This window comes from Gymnoscopelus braueri, assembly GCF_963280865.1.
Source record: "Gymnoscopelus braueri genome assembly, chromosome: 17".
Classification (NCBI taxonomy): Eukaryota; Metazoa; Chordata; class Actinopteri; order Myctophiformes; family Myctophidae; genus Gymnoscopelus; species Gymnoscopelus braueri.
In genome coordinates, this window is record NC_137617.1 from 9,887,680 (window position 1) to 9,911,228 (window position 23,549).

General features: G+C 42.4%; 1 protein-coding gene across 3 annotated transcripts; it reads right to left on the minus strand.

Annotated features, from left to right (window-relative positions):
• Positions 1-363: 363 nt before the first annotated feature.
• Positions 364-18,185, minus strand: LOC308104216 (monocarboxylate transporter 9-like). 3 transcript variants are annotated; one of them, XM_080454575.1, is made up of 9 exons: positions 17,806-18,185; positions 14,450-14,847; positions 13,473-13,616; positions 10,439-10,534; positions 9,214-9,616; positions 8,955-9,034; positions 7,474-7,696; positions 6,495-6,667; positions 364-4,890 (listed from the first exon to the last, which is right to left on the minus strand). In XM_080454575.1, exons 2-9 carry the CDS (start codon positions 14,733-14,735, stop codon positions 4,649-4,651), a joined length of 1,647 nt encoding a protein of 548 aa, XP_080310701.1. In that variant the 5' UTR covers positions 14,736-14,847; positions 17,806-18,185; the 3' UTR covers positions 364-4,648. The 3 variants fall into 3 exon arrangements, 2 of the variants coding, with proteins under 2 accessions (XP_080310701.1, XP_080310700.1); XM_080454574.1 differs by having other exon boundaries at positions 14,450-14,850; XR_013934802.1 differs by having other exon boundaries at positions 4,752-4,890; positions 7,474-7,820; positions 14,450-14,850.
• Positions 18,186-23,549: the final 5,364 nt, after the last annotated feature.

Consider the following 23,549-nt stretch of genomic DNA (forward strand, 5'->3'; position numbering starts at 1 on the left):
ACACGCACACACACACACACACACGCACACACACGCACACACACACACACACACACACACACACACACACACACGCACACACACACACACACACACACACAGAGCATTGACTCACGTGCGACAGGAATTGCCTAGAGGCCCAACACATACACAAACACACACCTTAAAAAACCTTTCATTTCCCCGACCCACAAAATATAAGCATGCACAGGCGTGTCTGCACAAGAGGAAATCACACACACATACTGTACTGTACACTACACCACACACACACACACACACACACACACATACACACACACTACAGGAAGGTAGACGTGACCGGGCTACATGCCAGAAAAAAAAACGTGGTTAATTCTGACATCATGTTGACTTGTTTTTATTCATAAAAACTGATAAAAAAAAAAAAAAACTTAAATTATATAAATAAGAGGTTTCAAAATGTGGTTTTTTTAAGACAAACTATTTCTTACATCATTATAAAAGGCATCATAAAAAGGAATCAACCGATTCTTCTGTAATGACAGACATATTTGCCATATTTGTCTAAAGTTCAAGTTCAATTCAATGTCATCTGTCAATGTATTGACAGTCATTTGTTTGTTGTTTTCCAATCGGAGACTGTGCTTTATGTAACACCCTCGTCGATCTACATATTGCGCCTTGAAAATACCCTATCTGCAACTTGTAGATCAGCTATTTCCTGCACTGTCACAACCTGGGTATCCAGCCAGTGTTTCCAGGTGTCATATCTAATAGACCGGTGGTTCTCAAACTTGTTTAATTTCAAGGACCCCCAGTTTGATACAAATTTCTCATCTCTAGAACCAAATGGACCCTCATGGTCCATTTGGTTCCATTTGTACTCTCTGAGTTACAGTCCCGTAACTCCTAAAGGACCCCAGGGGTCCCCAGACCCCAGTTTGAGAACCACTGTAATTGACAATTACCCTTTCACACAAGATTACAAATATTGAAGAGATATTTGACACAACAGCGTACAAAAACCATCAAGTACACATTGCAAAAAAAGATCAATTGGTAGGTCCAGCCTGGCTTAAATTAAAGGCTTATTCATCTTAAAAAAAAACACAACAGCAACAAACTTTTTAAAATGTTTCTAGGCATGACAGTATAAAAGGCATGCCTAACATGCAGCAGGCCTTCAGTAACAAATATCTTCAAATGTTAAAAACACCGTTGTAGGTAACATCCCGCACTTTGGTATTGACATAACAATGAACAGACGAGAGTTTTTTGAGGCTTTGAGGGATTTTGTTCCTTGCAGAGCAAAAAAAGACAGGCACATTTCTGTTAGTGCAGTCGAAGAGTTTCACTCAAAAAGGAGTTAGCTGCCAGGTCGAACCCTTTCAAAACGATCACTGGTCTTTAAATATAACACTTTATCTGGGGTAATATTTAACATTTAAAAAGGATGGGATCATCTGCATATTTCTTAAAACATACACGATCAACCCGGCATACACCAACTCTATTTATACGCCTTTTTGCAGTGAAACTCCTCAGTTTAGGTTCAGTGTGTTCGCATAGTGCAAGCTTTCTGGAACCCCCACAGAGACTGACTGAAGACATCCTCAGCAGGCTGTGCTGTTGCTGGCATTACAGTACATTGTGCTATAACTAAAGCCTGGTTTATACTTGGTTGTGCATCGTGTCTTGCGTTGTGAGCTTGTAGTTCTGCTATTTTGGTGCAAGACACCGACACTCAACCAAGTATTAAATCACCCTTTACATTGTGCTAAGTATACACTAAAACATGTTTTTAGTTCTGAACAGATTATTACTGAGCATATGGCTGTTAACCACATTAACCCTGGCGTCTCTACTTTGAGCATGTCATTACAGGCCCATTTGTATGAAAATGGCAAAAATAGCCAATGTACAAGCTCACAACTGTTGCATGTTGACACGTTGTGAGCTTGTAGATCGGCTATTTTTGCTCCTTGTCATACGGCGAAGTATATAGGGTGTAAGTGTTTAATTTGAAGGTGAACAAAAGCCAAAAATGGGGATATTATTTCTGCGTAAATAAAATAAGACAAATCTGAAATAAGTCAAATAAAAACAGAAATCTGTTTGTTTCTTGTCTGAGGACCTTTTAGGATATCTTCAGTGATTCGTGGAGGGCCCCTGGGCCTCATTTTGAGAACCATATTGTCAGTGCACATTGGTAGACAGTGCAGGTAGAAATGCCCATCCGCTACGTTCCCTCAAAGCCCAAAATACAGTTTATTTTAGCCAGCATACCTGTAAATAAAATAATGCATTCTTGTTCCTTATGGCTAAAACGAGTGACTGATCTGTTGTTGTTGTTTTTTTTAACCTCTCTTTGATGTAAACTTAATTCATTTAACCCCTTCTCCCCCTTCCCTCTACAAAGACAAAAAACAAATTAGGGAAACTAATAATGAAAAATGCTAGTAATTATAGACAGACAGTCAAAAACAATGATAAACAGAGAACAAGAATAGAACGCTTGCCGGTATATGACTTAAACAAGACAAACATTCCTCCATATTTGGTGGGGTGTAATAATTCAAATAAATACAAAGTACTAAAAAGAGGAGGAAAAAAAGGCTATGAATAAGTATAATAAAGACAAAATCACAAATCCAAAAGACAAGTAAGTAAATTATAATAATAGTTTCCGATCATTTCTCAAGTCGTGCGTTTCTCATGCACCCTCTCATTTAAAACAACTGAGAATATTCAAGTCAGGTAGTGTAATGGGAATTCTATCAGAGTTGTACGTTACCTTTAGTTAAAGCCTGCTGTGGGACCACAATCAGTAGCTACAACCTTTACGACAACAGGACAGTTATTAAGCTCAGCATGAGGGATGGTGGATTCAGGAGTGTTTTAGTGACAAAACGCTAAGTCTGAATAAAGCCCCCAAAATGCCCAAAATAGCCAATCTATAAGCTCACAACGTGTCGCGGATGCAATGCATAAAGAGCTTATATAGATCTGCTATTTTTGGTGTGCGATGTCGCTGTACAACAGAGCATGAATTCAGCGTTATGTTTGAAGGTCTCTATACCCAGCAACGACTGAGCTTTTTTTTTTTTACTTTTCCCTTCACTCAATCCAAATCAGAAAAAAACATTTTCTCTTTAACAGTGTTTCCTAACACACTATCAGTTCTAAGTTATATGTGTGCTTACAGTCTCACATCAAATATTTGTCAGTATATTTTGATGACAGTTCTGTACGGCAGCCTATGGTGCTTAAACCTTCGAGAACAAAGCCAAAAGACAGCATTTATCATCATCATCATCATCATCAGGGGACATAACGTTCCAGGAAGTGGAACATTCTGACTGAGCAGAGCCAAAAACCAGACCCGCTTCTCCATGAGCGCCAAATTCCTTCCGTTGCTTTTTTAGAGCAAAGAAGAGCCGGCTACAAATGATAACAGACTTCTCCCCTCCATTATTTCTTTACCAGGCAATTTTCAATCCCATGGCAACATCCTATATTATGCCCAAGAGTGGCGGGAACAAACGCACATACCAAAGTTTACATTGTAAGGACACAGGAATATGTGTTGACCTGTTCACTCACACATCTAAATCGGCCTACATGACAGCAGACAAATGCTGTGCATAATAGAAGAGTCACAGAGCAGGATTGTGAAGCTTAAATGGCTGCTGCTCAAAATGGCAGAGTAGTGAAAAACGGGTCTGTGTCCGGCTCTGTAATCAACCAGGAGTTCATCTAAGCTTCTCCTGGCATTTCTATTGAGTCTAAGAGCTTCTATGGTATTTCTGTCCATCTAAGAGCTTCTGCTGGTGATTCTATTCATGTGAAGTATGTGTGTGTGTGTGTGCGTTTCAACTTGATATAGCTCATTCTTTCTGAAGTTGTGCATTGCAGTAAAATACAATAAAAATAACCATTCAAAAGAAAGATCTTCAAATAAAAACTGTTCATGTTTTGTTTCGTTTTTCCCCTCAAAAAAGGATCTTGTCTTGCTCTCGTTAACTCTGCTGACAGTGAGGTGAAAAGAAACCCACACCTCTTGGTAAACGCTGGGTTGTGTTTGATTCACGGGTGCAAATTTTGCAACACAGTCCGTTTGTGTCTCCTATCCATACCGCGGTCCACACTAGAACAAAGGAGTCTCACAAAGTCTTACGGCTCTGTGTTCAGATTCAAGTCTTGACTTCAAGTCCAGTTTCATTAGATCTGGAATGAATTTGATACAAATCTGTGTTCAGATTTATCCAGTATTTCTTAATATTGTAACTTTGATGCTTTGTTTAGATTGTAGGAGAGTGTAGAGAGACAGGATACGTAGGGCAGAGAGAGGGTAGACTTGAGGCATGACGGGAGTTGTATTCAAACCCAGGTCCTCGTGGCTCACAAGGAGAATGTGGTCAGTTCACTCCCTGTCTGAGCCACTAGGCAACCTGTAGACTTATACCCGTTTCCAGAGTCTGAGTCCAAACAAACAAAAAATCGTATTCAGTATTCCTGAATCCATTATTCACCCTCTATACCGGAATCTAGATGAGTTCTGTTTTCTGGGAATCCAAACTTAGAACCTAAGTCCAGGTTCCAAATTCCAGCATCCAGATTGATAAACATGTGTCTTGCTTTGTGTTATCGTTGTGGTTTGAGTGTCTCAGGCCACTGAAGCCACCATGTGCAGTGTGGTGGTGTAGACAGCAGGCTCCGGCACCGCCACAGGAACGGTGCACTCTATAAACTCTGTCTGGGAGACCTCTGGCTGCGGGGCAGACTCAGGCTTGGTACAACCCAGACAAGGCAGCGCAGAGATGAAGAGGATGGCACCGCCCAGCAGAACGCACACTCCACTGAGGTAGAACGCTAAGTCGTAAGACTGCGTCATGTCGTAGAACCAGCCTTGGGAGAAATGGAGATAAAGAAAACAAGTTAACTATAAATGATGTGGATCTAGCCGTCTTCATGCCTGCCAGCCTGTGACATCAGTCATCACGTCTCTATGATGTATGTGTGAGGTTTCAGCACGATCAACAGCCATTGACTTCCACTGTAAAGTTCAAGTTAAATATTTCATAAAGCATAAAACGTATGTGAAAACATTTACTTCTGTGGCTTACTGGCAGCATGTATACAAAGTGTGACGCTTATCGGTCAAACCGTTGGTGAGATTATCTCCGAACAGACAGACAGACAGCCTGCAGAGCCACTCCATAATTAATAAAATACATGCATAAACGTGTATGTTTAACATTATGATCTTTTTTAAATATTTTCTGTAAACATCATGTTCGTTCCAAACTGAGATCTCCCCAATTTGAAAGACAAACGAACAAAGAAAAGCTATACCTTTGTTTTCCACAAAGACAAAGTTATATTATAATGAAGGTACAGTCTTTAGACAAAGCATTTTAAAGCTGCAGTCCGTTTGCTTCATGCCCTCGAAGTGGGACACCACATTTCTACCACTCTTCCAAGATGGGAGGCCTGATTGACCACTTGAGAGATATTGCGCTTTAGGCAGTACTACTTGCCAACCAGTAGGCGTCCTACCCGACCAGAGTATTTTGAATGATTTTTACACAAATAAATATAATGTACGTAAATACTGTTAGCATATAAACACTGTAAATCCTGTACGATAAAATGTCTACAGGTGCTTTTTTGACCAACACAAGACTTACAGTACAACTTGAGCAGTGTGTTTGTGTGTCCACACGAATGCCCGTTCTGGGGGTAGTATGGGGGGAAATTAAATTGGCCCAGCCAGGGCCCTCTTTTAGTCTTAATCCATCCCTGCTTAAGATTGGAGCATTTCATTCAGCAACACACAGTGGTGGTGTGTGATGGTGTGTTTTGGAGAAAGGTGGACCAGACAGACTAGTATCCATAATCTGGTGTGATATTAAAGTCTGGCTGCACGCAACACAATTTCCTAAACATGATTTCTATAAACAGCCAGCAGCACAAACACAAACCGGCTGAAAAACAGGTTGGCTTCTTCTGCCGCCAATGTTCAAAGCCAGCCGTAATTAAATTTATATTTTCTCTATAAAACAACATTATTTGCAAAGTTGTGTGTGGCCAGCATTAACTGCTGCAACAGGGATTACCAGAGCAATGAAAATCCATTAGCATAGTTATATCTATCTATAGCTGTATGACCCTGGGTTAGTGATTAAGTGTCCTTGAGCAAGACACGACTGAACCCTTAAATGCTAACTGCCCTTGCATGGTTTCCTCTGCTACTGGTGTGTGAATTGAGTGTGTGAATGGGTGAAGGTAATGCACATTCTAAAGCGCTTTAGATAAAGGTGCTATATAAATGCACCATTTACACTATTTTATAACTGTTAAACAGTTATATACATTACCATAAGGTTATATTATACACAAATCTATGACCATTACCAAGGTTATATTATACATGGATCTATGACAGTTACCGAGGTTGAATTGTACATGAGTCTATGACTGTTACCATAGTTACGAGGTCATTGTCTTACCTACGACAGGGGGTCCCAGCATGATCCCGAACCCTCCAAAGAACATGAGGATGCCGTGAGCCTCGGTCAGCCGCTCCATGCCCACCAGCTGGGTGGTGACGTAGGACGTCAGGGACCAGTTACCTGACAGGAAACCCAGGGCTGTGCACAGCATCTGAAGACCCAAATACGTCCTGCAGGATGGACATGGGGATGTTAGGTACATATCACTTAAAAATAACATTAAATACAGTAGCAATATGGGATGAAATGTATCAGAGACAGCGATGAGTCTAGATATATGTGAGATTTGATCCACTTAAACTCAGTATATTTTAATTTGACGGACTAAGTACTGCTCCAAAACAAATGCTGGGTCCTAGCATCGAAGTTATGTTGGAATGTCACAATATTGTTGTCAGAAACGGTAAGTATTACATTTAAAATACATAATACACAATAAATCAATTTTAGGTACATTTCGGACGCCTGCTTCATTTTGGCACACAAGTGTGGGGCAGACAACTAATAATAATAGTGTTTAGTTGTCAAAAAAACACATTTATGCGGAATGGTTATTGTGAAAAATATACTAATAAAAGATTATATAAAGCAATAACTAATCAAAAATGTTACACAGTATGACTTTAATACTATTTAAAGGGATAGTTCACCCCAAAACCTTTTTTTTTCATCCTATCGATTAGTCACCCCATGGAATTCGTGGATATTTTTTTGTTTTTGTCGCATTCATAAGCCACTAATTTGATGACCGGCTTCCGCTTCCGGTAGGAGACATAAAGAGTCTCCTTTGTGTCTCCTACCGGAACCGCTGCCTACCGGTCCGCTGGTCATCAATTTATTGGCTTAGGAATGCGACAAAAACTAAGAAATATCCATGAATTCAAGTCTCCATGGGGTGACTAATCGATAGAAAAAAAGTGATTTTGGGGATGAACTGTCCCTTTAAAATTAGGTTATTAAGACTAAATCCCTTTACTTGGTAATGGGGATGAGCAGCAGACCCAGGCCACTGGCGGCGAGGGTGAACGCATAGAGGTAAACACTGTTGATGAGGGGCAGGTCGGCCAGCATCCCCAGAGCCATCTTCCCTGCCCCGGACGAGATGGCAGTGAGGGACACCAGGGGTATCGCCGCCACCCCATCCGACAGCCCCGCGCTCTGCGCCACGTCCTCCATGAAGAGCAGCGGAGGAAAGGCACCTGGACGAGGAGAGCGGAGAGGAGGAGGAGGAGGAGGAGGAGGAGGAGAGGAAGGTGGAGAGGAGAGGAGAGGTGGAAGTAGTAGGTATTTTATTCATCCTCACTTGGCATTGGGGGGAAGGACCTGTGTGGTGGGAGAGGGAGGGGGGAGGGAGTGTCAGTAGAGCATTGTATAAACACACACACACACGCCTCATATGCAGCGCGCGCACACACTCACACACACACACACACACACACACACACCTACAACAACGCCAATAAACTGTTTATGGATTAGAGCAAAATTAAATCTCTAAAATCGGAGACAGCGTGAAAAGAGCCCCACACACACTACTAGCGCTCTATTTCCTAAACAATTAGCACAATATGTAGAATTGTCATGTTATCACTCTAAACCTATGTTCTTCCTGTTCTACTGTACAGCCGACCAGTTGAAGAAATCACAGATTGAGGCTTTAAACTTTGTTTTATGAAATATCCTAAATCATTAGGATTTTCTGAGAGATGCTTCCGAACGTATTCTATTACTAGTTTGCCCACTTCAAATACTCTTTACTCCTCAAATAACTGAAAATAACCGATCTACAAGCTTCACAATGCACACGTTGTGAAGCTTGTAGATCGTCTATTTTCGGATTTCTTGGCCTTATGTTCCCCCCAGAATATGGACGCTGGGGTTCAAGTGGTTAACAATAACAGCCGCTGCCCAGAACATTCCGACCTTCGTGAACTTCCTGTTTGAAACCGTTGCCATGGAAAACAATGTAAACTGCTGAAAACAGCTGACAGGATGCTGACATGGGTTTTTGCATAGGCCTACGTCTCCTAGCAACACGTATAAAGTGTGTGTTATACTATAGATCACTGTTTCTCAACTTCAGGTCTGGGGACCACCAGGGGTCCATATGGACCCTTATGGGTTTGCAACTCTGAGAGTTAAACAATCACTGAGGAATGATAATTGCATCAAATAGGAGCTGGCTGCCTAATGAATTCAAACATTTCCTTGAAATGAAAAAGTTTGAGAATCACTGCTATAGTACACATTATTGAATATACAGTACATAAGGAACCCATGGAAACGAGCAGGTCATCCCTTATTGATTTCACCTGTTCAGTCATGAACGGCAGATGACATTTGAAGAGTTCACAAAAGGGCTCACAAAAGAATGTCAATTGGAACATACAGTAAATTGGAACATACTGTCATTTGGAACATAACGTTCAAACCACAAACAGAGGGGAGGAGACTCACCTAGACTGAACAGGAAGAGAGAGACGCACAGAGACATGAAGACTCTGTCCTGAAACAAAGCCAGCGTAGGCGAAAAACACCTGCAGAGAGAGAGAGAGAGAGAGAGAGAGAGAGAGAGGAAGAGAAAATGTAAAAAATATAAAATGTAAACTGAATGACTTTGTGTTGTCCAAAGATAACATGAAAAACACAAGTATGAATGATTGTGCGTGTGCGTGTGCGTGTGCGTGTGTCTATGTGCGTGTGTGTGTGTACTCACGTGGAGTAATCTCTCATTCTGTTCTTAATGACTTTGACCAGCGCAGAGCAGCTAAACATGTCCCCCCTCTTCTTCTCAATGGCCAGCTCCTTGGTTTCTATGACGATCACGAGGTCCTTGGCCAACAGAGGCTTCTCATTGGGTGACAAGGCTTCCGGGGACACCTTGATTGTCTCCTCGAACGCGGGGGCCTTCTCGTACAGCTGCCCCTTGGCCGCCCGTTCCAAAATGGCAGCCCGCTGCTTGAGGTAGTACTTGGGCGGGGTCAGGGGTCGCATGGGGCCGGCACAGGCGATGATGTTGAGCGCCAGTGCACCGATGATGAGCAGGCAGCCGTCAAGACCAAACAAGTCGATGAGCTCGGTCTTCATCGTGGCGTAAACAAACCCGCCCACGCTTCCGCCTGGGAGACAACACATTAGGTTGTGTGATCAATGACAGCTAAACACTGAAGCGCGCCCGCAATGGTAAGTGAGAGGAACAGGACAGGTTAAAACGTTAACGCAGTGACACATTGGGATACACATTGGTTGACACCTAAGGGTGTGTTCCCACTATCCACCTTTTATGAAGAAAAGGCACCTCATCGAAAGCTTTTTCTGCTCAAAGTGAACAGAGAAAAAAGAAGGGAGGGATACAAGTGGTTGCAGAAATTAGGGTGTGTTCGCGCTATCCGGCTTTCATGAAGAAAAAGCACTTCCTCGAAAGCTTTTTCTGACTCAAAGTGAACAGAGAAAAAAGGAGGGATACAAGTGGTTGCAGAAATTAGGGTGTGTTGGCGCTATCCGCCTTTTATGAAGAAAGAGCACTTCCTCGAAAGCTTTTTCTGCTCAAAGTGAACAGAGAAAAAAGGAGGGAGGGATACAGTGGTTGACAGAACTTTGGGTGTGTTCGTGCTATCCGCCGTTTATGAAGAAATAGCACTTCCTCGAAAGCTTTTTCTGCTCAAAAAGAGAAAAAAGAAGGGCGGGATAGAGAGATTGACATTAACTAGTAGGTGTAGATATGAAATTAATCAAGATTGAGCAACTGCCTGGCTTATTTCTTGCCTAAAATTTACAAATAATTTAGAGACAAGCTGCCAGAGACACACAACGAGTGTTTCTGTTTCTCCTCCTCCCATGGTGTTGGTAGCTAACTGGTGTTAGTATGTGGTAACAGGTGTTTGTATGTGGTGATCATGGTAGATCATGTGATCGTGGTAGATTGTGTGCACATGGGTTACCTGTGGTGACGATTCCCAAGGCCAGGCCTCTTCTCTTGTCAAAGTAGAGACAGGTGATAGTGAGGGTAGCGGAGTACACCAGACCACAGCCGATACCTGGGAAAACACACACTCATTAATACATAATGATCTAAGAGTTCTTGCCCACGACCTCCAACCATGCACTCTGCAAGTCGCTTCGGATAACAACTTTAACCCTATACAGTATCTTAGTTGACCAGGGTCTCCCAGGGCTAGGTCCACTAGTATTTCTCTCTGCACTCTACGAGAATAGCATTTGCCCCAGAATAAGGCTGCAACAACGAATCGATTAATTTGGCGTTCACACAATCATTGCTAGTACTCCTACCTCTTGCCATGATTGATGATGTCATTATGTCCTCCACTGTAATGACCAAATATGGACATCCATGACATCTTATGACATATGACTTCCTCCCATCACGGCAAGCATTGTATAAACAAGACCAGGAGACCTGGTTCTGCCAGACCCAAAATGAAGTCCTAGTATGTAACACACCTAGAAACCACTTTATAACTGAAGTTCATGATGTCATGAATAGTTCGTGACGAAAGGGGACGTCACGAACTTTTTGGGGGCTGGGGCCGGAGGACAAATGGCCCCTGCCCATGTATGGACGAAACAGGTACAAAGCCTCATGTAAGCCCGACCCCTTGGGAAGGGGGACAGACTTTTTTGGCTGGGGCCGGAGGACAAATGGCCCATGCCCATGTATGGACGAAACAGGTAGAAAGCCTCATGGTACAAAGCCTCCATACATGGAGGAAACAGGTACAAAACATGCACTACGTCACGGCTAAGCCGGACTTCACATGACGTGTCAGCCTGTGTATACCCATGTACGGACGGAAGGGGGACAGACTTTTTTGGCTGGGGCCGGAGGACAAATGGCCCCTGCCCATGTATGGACGAAACAGATACCCATGTATGGACGAAAGGGGGACAGACGTTTTTGGCTGGGGCCGGAGGACAAATGGCCCCTGCCCATGTATGGACGAAACAGATACAAAGCCTCATGTAAGTCCATGCTGCGCTGGACAGTTCATCTGAAAGGAGGACGGAAGCCGAACCATGTTGCTGTTGCAGTGGAGCACAAGGTGTACTCATTTGGAGGCTGCTTCAACCTGGACAAGATGGAAGTGTACGTCTTCAACACATTGTCTTTGGAGTGGATGAAGTTGCCCCAAATGACATCTGAGGTTCCCTCCTGGCTTGTGGGCTTCACAGCCGTGCTAGTAGAAGATGTCATCTACATTTGGGGAGCGAAACCTTACTGCAACAGGCTTTATGCATTTGATGTGGACACCCACAGATGGTTGAAGCCCAAGGTTTGTGGGGCCGTTCCAGAGTGGAGGTACAACCACTCAGCCTGTGTCTTGGGGAAGGTTGTGTACATCTATGGAGGCAAAATCACTAATGACAAAATCCCTAATGACATCTACAAGCTGGACACCACCACAATGGTCTGGTCTTCAATTAAGGCCAGGGGAATTCCACCACCTGCTTCAGTAAACCACTCTGCCAACATCATCGGGACAAAGATGTTTGTATTTGGGGGACACAACAATATCAGTGTGTTTGACACAGAGACCAACTGCTGGCTGAGCACGTCTTCTGCACAGCTTCATAAAGACGAACGATGGTGTCATTCAGCCTTTACCTACAATGGAGAGCTGTACATACTTGGTGGCTGTAACGCTAGCCAGACCTTTCATGATCTGTGGAAATTCAACCCAGAGACCTTCTCCTGGAAGAAGGTTGAGCCCAAGGGGAAAGGCCAGGGCCTGTGTAGGAGGATGTGCTGTTGCATGGTGGTAGATCGTATCATCCTCTATGGAGGATATTACGAACACATGACCAGAACACCCTCTGATAACCTGTTCGTCTTAGACTTGAGTCCTAGTCTCAAGACGCTATGCAAGCTAGCAGTCATTCAGTACGGTCTGGATCAGTCGGAACTCCAACACGACGTCAGGAGGGAACTGGTAGCCATGGCATTACATTACATCACAGTCATTTAGCAGACCCCCAAAATGATATATATTTGGCCGCTGACCCCCATCTCAAAATATTTTGTTCCAGGGACCCCCAGAAGCAAAGATTTGAGTTTTGAGAAAGAATGTTCGCTTTAAAAGAAAATAAATATATTAATTTGCACACATTTTCTAAATTTTTCAAAAATAGCAGATCTACAAGCTCATAGCGCGGCACTCGGTACCGCGCTATGAGCTTGTATATCTAAAGTGTAAAATAATGCTTTTTAGCTCAAATTAAAAAATGACACAGATGCGTTCCAGGTCTTAATGGGTTAAGACCGTTTTTCTAATATTTTTATTTTTTAACATTTTGGACAAAATAGCAAATTTTACGTCGAGGTGCCCAGATGTCCATTTAAAAGAGTACTGTTACCCTTTAGCCTAAATATGTTTTTTTAATCAAATCAAGCAGTCAGAAGAAGATAAAAGGTACCATAAGGTGGCTTTTATTTATTTTGTATTTTATGGATAGTAGCTTAATCAGCAGCTGAGCAAAATTGTATAACATGTACTTTTTAATTAATTATCCATCTGTAGTGTCTTTATTGTTAGATAGAACATGCCTAAAACAACCTAAAATCAAAATTATAAGGTAATTGCTAATAAGTGCGATAATCCGATTCATCGATTATGGAATTAATCGTTAGTTGCAGCCTTACCCCAGAATAGGGATGCTAGGGTTCAAGTGGATAACGTCTCTCTGAATGCCAAGTTGTAAACTGCAATTTCCTTTTCCTGACACACACAGGGGCTGCCACAGATGACAAACAAGCATAACTGACTCGCTCTGTTTTTCTCTAACGACAAGTCGTAAGAGAGAAGAGAAGAGAAGAGAAGAGAAGAGAAGAGAAGAGAAGAGAAGAGAAGAGAAGAGAAGAGAAGAGAAGAGAAGAGAAGAGAGGAGTAGAGAGGAGTAGAGAGGAGTAGAGAGGAGTAGAGAGGGGTAGAGGAACCCAGTGCGATCTTGCGAACTCACCGACCACAATGCCGTAGGAGAAGATGAGGAAAGAGATGTTTGGAGCGAAGGCACTGAGCATGAGCCCTCCTCCAACCATCACCCCACTGAACACTGTGACAGGCCTGGCTCCAAAGTACACCACACACACACTGCACACAGGACCTGCACACACAAACATAGAGCATAACGAGAACACATTAAGTCTAAAATAAGATACAAGGCAGAAAAACTGAGATATTATTGGCTTTCTTGTGATTAACACGCGTGCGTGCACGCACACACACATACACACACATACGCACACACACACACACACACACACACACACACACACACACACACACACACACACACACACACACACACACACACACACACACACACACACACACACACACACACACACACACACACACAATACTCTAACCAACCCCAGGGTGTTCCTGCCACTGTTTCACATGTTGATGACCCACTGAGTGTGTGTGTGTGTGTGTGTGTGTGTGTGTGTGTGTGTGTGTGTGTGTGTGTGTGTGTGTGTGTGTGTGTGTGTGTGTGTGTGCGTGCGTGCGTGCGTGCGTGTGTGTGTGTTAACATGACCCTTGGGGTGGAAACAGCACTGCAAACATAACCTGCTGCTGGCTGTTGTTCTATGTTGCTAGGGTGATAGAGAGAGAAAGAGACAGACGGAGATAGGGGGGAGAGAAAGAGAAAGAGAGAGAGAGAGGGAGAGAGAGAGAGAGAGAGAGAGAGAGAGAGAAAGAGGGAGTCTAGCTCACCTTTTCAACCTGTTATTTCCCCCCCCACTCACTCACTCACTCACTCACTCACTCACTCACTCACTCACTCACTCACTCACTCACTCACTCACTCACTCACTCACTCACACACTCACACACACACACACACACACACACACACACACACACACACACACACACACACACACACACACACACACACACACACACACACACACTGCGGCCGGTCCTTCTCACCGACTACGAGTCCGACCCCAGACACCAGCGAGCCGACCCAGGCCGTCATGCCTTTGCCCTCCTGGAAGAGGTGCAGCCATCCCGGGTAGAGAACCCCCACCGACTGTGGCGAGCCGTAGGCCAGGAACTGAGCCATGAAGCCGGCCACGACCACGGCCCAGCCCCAGCCCCCGTCCGCGCCGCTGGGCGGGGCTCCGTCTCGCCTGGCCCTCCTCGCTGAGGAGGCGGAGGAGGAGGAGATGCACGTGGTGGTGGTGACAGTGGTTTGAGCGATGGTGGCGGTCATGATCTGACCGTTCAGGTGATCTGTGTGGCTACAAGACAGGGGAGGGTCCGAGGATCAAAACGTGCGCACCCCACCGCCTCGATTCACCTCAACTCCGGTCCTGACTCCTGATCTGCTGTAATGAGAGGGGGTTGGGGGAGAAAGAGGGAGCGAGGGAGGAGATAAAAGGAGACGTCGGGAGAGAGAAGGAAGAAAGGGAAGAAAGTAAAGAGAAAAGAGGGGGAGGATTAAGGGAAAAAACAGGGGGGGGGACAAATTTAAATTAATGAATAGTCCCCTTACTGCTGGGGTATTTGTCATGGTGCATTTACACATTATGTGGACTTAATGCTCTGCATTTACCCATCCTCCTAAGTATTAGGAGCAGGTTAGCCGGGGTTAAGTGCGTTGCTCGGGGACAGGGACACTTCAACGCATGCACTGTATGGGCGGGCCGAGGATTGAACTGGTGCCCTTTTGATTCCCAGGTGGCCTCAGTCTCTATCCGCTCATCTACAGCCTCTCATATTTGCTTTGGTTGGTTTCTTTCTTTTTTTTCTCAAGTCAACCCGCTGGTTTTCAATGCAGCAAACCTTAACTCTAATGTCCTACAAGGTATTCAAACACGAGTCTTCTGACCTGCATAAGAGACCAAAGTACCTCTACCACTCATCCAAGAGGCAATCCCGGCTCATCTGCAGGTCTGGAGATATTGCACTTATGTGCATCAGGCAGTACTACTTGTCAACCAGTAGGTGTCCTACCCGACCTCGAACACCTTGGTAGTAACATCCCCCAATACATCCCCCACCCCTCCTTCCTCTGTGAATATACCTGTTGACGCTACCGAGTTTTCTACTTTATTATATTGTATTGTATGTATTATTATGTATTACTGATGAGTTGAGTGCAATAGACCACAATGGAAACAAGCCCCCTGGGGCTTTTCGTGATATCCTTTTAGCATAACCTTTGACCGTATACCTACTGTTGTCCTGCTAATAAAGTATTCAATCAATCAATCAATCAATAAATACATGTCTCTGTGGAAGAGTAGGGAGACCAGTGCAGACCACCTCCAACCAGCAACCACTGCAGATAACCTACTAGAGTTATAGTGTATAACATAGCCTACTCAACCATACAGATTGATTAACATCACCTTTTATTCATTAAATTAAGTTCAGCTTCAAGTGAAACTGAAAGCTTGTAATTGTTTTCACCGTTCTGCCTTTATGACAAGGACATTAGCCTACTTCTCTGTCAGGAGGGAACACCAGAGGTTGTCAACAGATAATACTGGAATGCAACTGAACAGCAAACCCCAACACTTGTAATGTAATCCTCCTCTCCTTCCTTCCTTGTCACTGTGTAAACATTTAAAAACTAGATATGGACGGGAAGGATTATACAACAATTGTCCTGTTTATCTGCAAACTGCAATGTCTGTCTAGCAGGTCAAGGTTTAGCCTCACTTATTTTATTATTTTTTTTAACCCATTAAGACCGGGAACGCATCTGTGTCATTTTAAGATTTCTTTGGCTATTCAAAGAATTGCAGATATACAAGCTCATGCTATGAGCTTGTAGATTTGCTTTTTTTGAAAAATCTTGAAAATGTGTGCAAATCTTTGAATATATATATTTTTGGGGAAAAAAACGTATGTTGCTATAATTAGTGGTTCTCAAACTTTTTCATGTCAAGGACCCCCAAAATTATATGTTGGCTATTTGGCCGTGAACACCCCCCCCCCCCCCATCTCAAAATATTTAGTTCCAGGGACCCCTCAGAAGTGAAGATTTGAGTTAAAAATACTTTAAAAAATATATATAGTCAAAGATTCTCACATATTTTCACCATTAATTTTTTTTATAATAATAGCCAAAGAAATCTTAAAATGAAACACTGTATGCTTCACGGTTTTTAATAGGTTAAACAAATTCGCAGCCGGCTGCGAAAAGGAACGAGTCAGTGTAGCCTATGTTTCATTTACATAATTATGATCCTCCTTTCAGACAGCCTTCAGATCACAATAACAATTTGCCTGGATGCGGATCAGTGCGCTGTTCAGCCACACGCACGCACCATGGTAACGCACAGTGATGGAAGTAGGCTATCTCACATGTTTTACAAAATACTAATACTAATTAATACAAATAGTAAAATACTGCAATGTAGATATGCTATGTTGCAAGTAGAAGTCCCGTAGTGAAAATGTACTTGAGTAAAAGTACAAAAGTATCGGCATCAAAATGTAGGCTACTTAAAAGTAGGCTACCAAAAGTAAAAGTACTCATTGTACAAAATGTCCCGTTTCACACAAGTTCAAAATGTAAACAAAATCTTTTGAAGATAGAAGATCTATCACATACTGTGAGCTTGTAGATCGGCTATTTTCAAATGGCCGTATAGGGCTGAAAGTGGTTAATGTATGTTTTGTAATAATAATCCAAATCTACAAAGTAACTAACTAAAGTTTTCGAATAATTGTAGTCGAGTAAAAGTATAAAATATGAAATTTGCCTCTGAGATGTAGAGGAGAAGTAAAAGTAGGCTACAGAAATTTGGAAATACTCCAGTAAAATAAAAAATACCAAAGAATAATACTTTACAGTACTTGAGTAAATATACTTTACACCACTGGTGGGTGGCTTGCGTCAACCAACCCTCCAAAACTTCAGAGGACAAATGAAACAATATCGAAGCATAAAAAGAAAGACAAAAGATCTACTGGACAGTGGACACAATCAACAGACATGTTGGTCCCCGTCGAAAAGGAGCATCATCAATGAGATCATCATCGTATGAGAAATAATGTATAACAACAGGGGAATGAAACTGAAAGCATTGTTGGGTCGACATAACAATAAAATAATAACAATATAATAATAATAATAATAATAATAATAATAATAATAATAATAATAATAAGTAATCTACAATGCTTAATTAGCCTCTGTGCAGGATTTTGTTTTTCAGAATTTTCGATCACAAGTTCAAATTAATTCCCGATTAATCCCTTCTCTTTCAAGACAAATACAAATAAAAAATAAAAAAAAACAGGGGGGGGGGGGAGTCAACCGTCATTACCGTGGTAATATTGGATAGGAGGACACCTGTGCAGCAGTCAGATCAGATGGTGATGGTGATCAGCCAAGCCCTCTGTCTCTACAAAGCAGCCCGTGTGGAATGGCACATCAGTGGGGATGCTGCTGCCGGCCGACGCGCTGCTGCTGCTGCTGCTGCTGCTGAGCCCCGAGAGTGTGCCGCCGCTGCCGCTGCCGTCATCATAGCGCCACGCATACCTCCACCACGATCAAGCGGCCGTAGCGTCTCCTGTAGCCGGGGAAAGGAGCGCTGCTGCGGGCTTGTGGATGTGGCATCGTCCGCTGAGTGTGCGTTAGTTTGAGAGAGAGAGAGAGAGGCCGACAGAGAGAGAGAGAGCCGGTTGAGAGAGGGACGGAGCTGAGCTTTTGTGTTGCTAAGGAGAGGAGGAGAGAGAGAGAGAGAGAGAGAGAGAGAGAGAGAGAGAGAGAGAGAGAGGGAGAGAGAGACAGAACCGGTTTGAAGCTGTTTCTGCTGGTCTGGCTTTCGTTACACCGCACTTCCTCCACCTACCCACCCCGTGTGTGCTGTGTGCACGTGGAGGATGTGTGTGTACTGTGTGTACTGTGTGTATGGGGGTGGGGGGGGGTTGCGTGTTGCGTGCGCGTGGGCGTGGGCGCGTGTGTGTCACAGAGAGCGTGGCTACAGCAGCTGTTCCAGACATCAAACGGTTTAAGATGTCTTTCCGCCCGGGCGTTTTTATGTGTGTGTGTGTGTGTGTGTGTGTGTGTGTGTGTGTGTGTGTGTGTGTGTGTGTGTGTGTGTGTGTGTGTGTGTGTGTGTGTGTGTGTGTGTGTGTGTGTGTGTGTGTGTGTGTGTGCGTGTGTGTGTGTGTGTGTGTGTGGCCCTCATCCTCTTTTCTCAAACAAAGAACAGCCATACTTCTCTATGTTTACAGACAAGAAACTTAAAATATATAATCAATGGCCTTGTCATTCATTAAGCCGCCTTAAGTAGTGTATATGTTGTTAAACATTAACTCTTTCACAAAGAGAGAGTAGACCTCCTACATAAAGGGAAGTTGGGGACATTTGTTGAGCCTCTATTTTTAGACAAACCGACATCCTCCTAAAAGGCAGGCCTTTAATACTGTAGCGAATCTAGCCTTGGATCAAGACTATAGTCTTTCTTGATCCAAGGCTATAGCCAATCCATACTTGATTTGAATCATATAGTCCTTATGATTGTAATACACATCAGTAAAACAATTAATATTTAGTTAGTTAATTATGTTATGTTATTATTATTATATTAATGTATGTACAGTATGTGTAGAATATCTATCTATCTATCTATCTATCTATCTATCTATCTATCTATCTATCTATCTATCTATCTATCTATCTATCTATCATCTCTATACTACACAGCATCTGTGTCAAAGCTTTGAAATTCCCCAAAATGCTTGCATCAGACAGAATCATGGGGCCAAACCAACGGGGCCAGTCAGAACCGGTTCAAAGCGCTTCAACAATAAGATGTAATGGTCTGCTAATGACACAGACAGTCATCACAACAACGGGAAAAGATGACTAGATTCATGTATTTAAATTGGAGCAGTAAATATATGATGATGGAAACTGGGGTCTGGGGTGAAGACTTGAGTCAAAAAGTATTGTTTTATTCCGCTGCTGTCAGATGTAGGTCACAGAGCATTATGAACAAAGACTGATGACGTCACGTCAGGAGATTCCCTTCCCTGCACGTGAACAGGCTCAACGCTCCGGCGACGAGCCCAAAAAATTGGGAAGTGGGTCAATTTTGCTTCAAAATAAAAGCATGATATCAGTGGCGTAAACATTTACTCAAGTAGTTTTGAGGTATTTTTTGCTTTACTGGAGTATTTCCAATTTTCAGTACTTTTACCTCTACTCCACTACAACTCAGGCAAATATTATACTTTTACTCCACTACAATTATTTGAAAACTTTAACTTTATAGTTACTTTGTAGATTTTTATTACTATTACAAAACATTAACCACTTCAGTCCTACAGCGACGCATTGTGAGTTTGTAGATCTACTATTTTCAAAGCATTTTTATGCATTTGGAAACCTGTGAAATGGGACATTCTGCATAATGACTACTTTTAATTTCAGTAGTATATTTTAATGCGAATATTTCTGTACTTTTACTCAAGTAAGTTGTGAATACCGAGCTTTTATTTGCAATAGTATTTCTACATTGTGGTATTGGTACTTTTACTTGAGTATAAAATGTGAGTATACTAGTTCTTTATTCCTTATTCCTAAACGTAACCTCAGTAAAACAGTGCCAAAACCTAACCTTATTCCTAAACGTATACTCAGTCAAACTATGCCTAGTAAGCCTAAACTTATTTAGAATCTTATCCTCAGTAACCTTATCCTCGGGAAAACAAATATAGCCTACTACTAGCCTACTAATACAAGAACCGCTGGCCGGCGAAAAAAAATGGGGGTGAGCATGTTTTGGGGCGAGTCTTCCGGTTACCCACAAAATTGTACAGCATGAGCGATATGGTGACGTCATCATGCAAACCAATATTTTGAAATTCACAGCCGGAAAGTCTAATTTGTTCTTAGTGTGGGTTGATTTGACCATAGAGGTATAATACAAGACCCATATCATTCAAGAAACTAGATGCGACACAATTCGGATATTTTATACTTTGAAAATACATAAGATAGTAGCATATAGGCCTATATGAAATTATGATCTGCATTGTAATATTAATCAGCTATGGTAGGCTAGGGTCTCCCCTATTTAATAAACAAACAAAACAAAAACAAAATAGTTGGGTCACCAATTTCATTCAATCAGGAGTTTATCATCCTCAATTGTATAGTTTTCCAGTTCAAATGTTATCAACAAATTGCACTTATCCTGTATGAGTTATCCTGTTAGTTATTTTGGATGAAATTGGTATTCCGACCTGAAAATGTATCTTCTGCTTTAGAGCTGGAGATGCATATGGGAATATAAAGCTGTTATATATGTATATACACCTTATACTTTGTACACTTATGTGCACAAAGTAATTTAGTTTGTTTATGCTCCTGCATGGCCTCATAAAACCGAGTTGTGCAGTCTAGTTTTCTGGTGTTTACTTTAGGTGACAATATACAACAATAAAGCCGCAAGCAACAAAAACCTGATCTACATGCATTCTCATAACATGCATTCTCTGTAACATAAGCGTTGACCTTGAACTTGAGGCAGGCTGCATTTTTTTCTAGGCAGAACATTCTTGAGCTGGAGAGAGAGAGAGAGATAGACCTCAATACACTTCTGTTGTCACAGAACTGGATAAGAAGTGGATGACTAAAGACAATGTTTTAGAAGTACTATTGTGATAACATTTTAACTATGAACAAACAGTTGCATCAAAGCTTCGGAGGGGTTGTCTAAACACAAGCAGGGCCTTGGACAAACAATATTGTATTGTTAAATTGTACGCCCTGACCCACTGACAACCATACATTTAATGTATGAACAATGGCTGCTCTATCTTCATTTCTTATGAGCTGAGATACCTGAGATGCATGTAGACTTTTTTAATACCATGTTCACAAACTGTGTTTGCTCCTCTGTGCATTTAGTGTCATTTTCATTCATGGAAATTGACATGCTTAAAATCAGGTCATATAGATTTGAACAGAATAACCAGGTTAGTGTATGGGGTATGGATCTCTATCCATATCAGGCATATTTAAATGAAGGTAATGGTCTAGTGTAATGGTACACAACCTAATACTGTATATAATATATTGGCGTCAGTTAATAGGTCAGCTGCTATCGATATTAATTGTAATCTTAAAACAGGTAATCATAATGATCAATGAAAAAGTCTCAGTGGTCATGAATGACAAACACAAGCTTTATTGATCCCTGAAATGCAGTTGTCATAGCAGCAGCAACAGCAGTGAGAATGAATCCCAAGACTGAGGAGAGGTATAGGTTGTTAGAGTACGATTCAATAACCAAATCAAAGATAAATCAAAAATAAAATAGATAAATAACTAATATTCATTTAATTTAATTAGGCAATGTGAGCAGAACACATTCCTGTTTAATCAGGTAATATTAATATTCCTTTGACCTCACAAGAACGTGTTTTTCTTGTGAATGGCAATGCCTAGATTCTTTAGCTTTGTACTTAGTAAGGAAAGTTGAAAATGAACAGATTCTTATCTTTGTCAACCAGGCAAATTGATTGGAATGTGTTGGTGATGACCAACAACACATTAACCAGATAGGTTGAATAACACAACAGCATGCAGACCAGCCCGGAGCAACCTTTGACTTCTATGGACAATGACAGAGGAGCAGAGGTTGAGATTATCCATGGGTTAAGTAAGTGCCTTTGCTCAAGGGATGTCTCATGGCTCAAAGGTTTTTCAGCAATAGTAACCGGTATGTGTCTTTGTGCCTGTGGTAGTGGGGTCACTGGGGTGTGATTTGGGCATTATGGAGATGGGAGGAGAGGCTCGCGGGAGCAGTGCCAGGGTTAATTGAGTGGCAGGTGTTTGTGTTTGTGGCTTATCTATTTAGTGGAGTGCTTGACCTGGGTTTGAGGCTTCCCACAGAGACAGAGACACTGCAAAGAGAGCTCTCTTCTAACTTGACCCCCCCCCCCTTTCTTCTTCTTCTTCCCTTTCTCTTATGGAAATAACTAAAACAACGGAGCTTGCACAAAAACGGGGAAAAAAACACATCACCTGTAAACCTGTGATGTGACAATAAAGTTGATTCTGATTCTGAAGTGCAACTGAACATCTGAACCAAATCCGAGTGGCAAGGCAACAAACCCAGCACGGCAGGGCTGACTTTGTTTTAGCACTCAGTATTTATGTTCATCTGAGTGTTTGCATGCAAGGCCAATAAAAGACAGTTTAACCTGCATCAAGTTGTCGTCAATCTATGTAGCTGAGAGGAGCCCTCAGTTGTAGCAACAGGCTGTGGTACAGTGCTGATCCCTTCAATACAATAATAATCTCCTTTTAGGGATTGGAGCCAATCACCCATTGATAATAAGCTCACCTTTCTGAGCTTCTACCCCCACACCACAACACAAAACAAAACAAAACAATTGTAACACACACAATAGAAAATAACCAGTGATGTAAAAAATACACAAAAGGCTCAGATTAGCATCAGAAGGCATTGTCATGGTCAGGGTATTCCAAGTCTTTACGTTTCCCACTAATATCCTTTCTGGGATTGCAAAAGTGAAATCCTATTCTTGCTCAATAGTGAGCCTCCCATGACAGTCGATTATGTCTTAACCGTAGCGGGTGTAACTAGAGAGGGCTCACTATTATGCAGCAGAACGTAGAGGCTTTTCTGTCTCAAAGGGCCCTGCCCAAGATGAAGCTCACCATTGTTGCATGTGTCCGTTCTAACTACCAAGCCCTCGTGTGTGTGTGTGTGTGTGTGTGTGTGTGTGTGTGTGTGTGTGTGTGTGTGTGTGTAGGGTTGGGCGTGTGAAATGGCTAAAAATAGCCCAGATATACTCAAAGATATACACACACGATAATGTTTCCTGTATAAAGATATGGGTGTACTTTTATTCTTTTGGAGTTAGCACGTTTACTCTCCGGATTTTCATCTGAACGAGGCAGACATTTATCACCCTTACAACACCCTGTCCTGTCCAACCCTCACAACGACACGCGCACGCGCACATACACTTGATGGTAAATGTTCAATCCATCATGCATAGACAGACATGTACGTACTAACATACT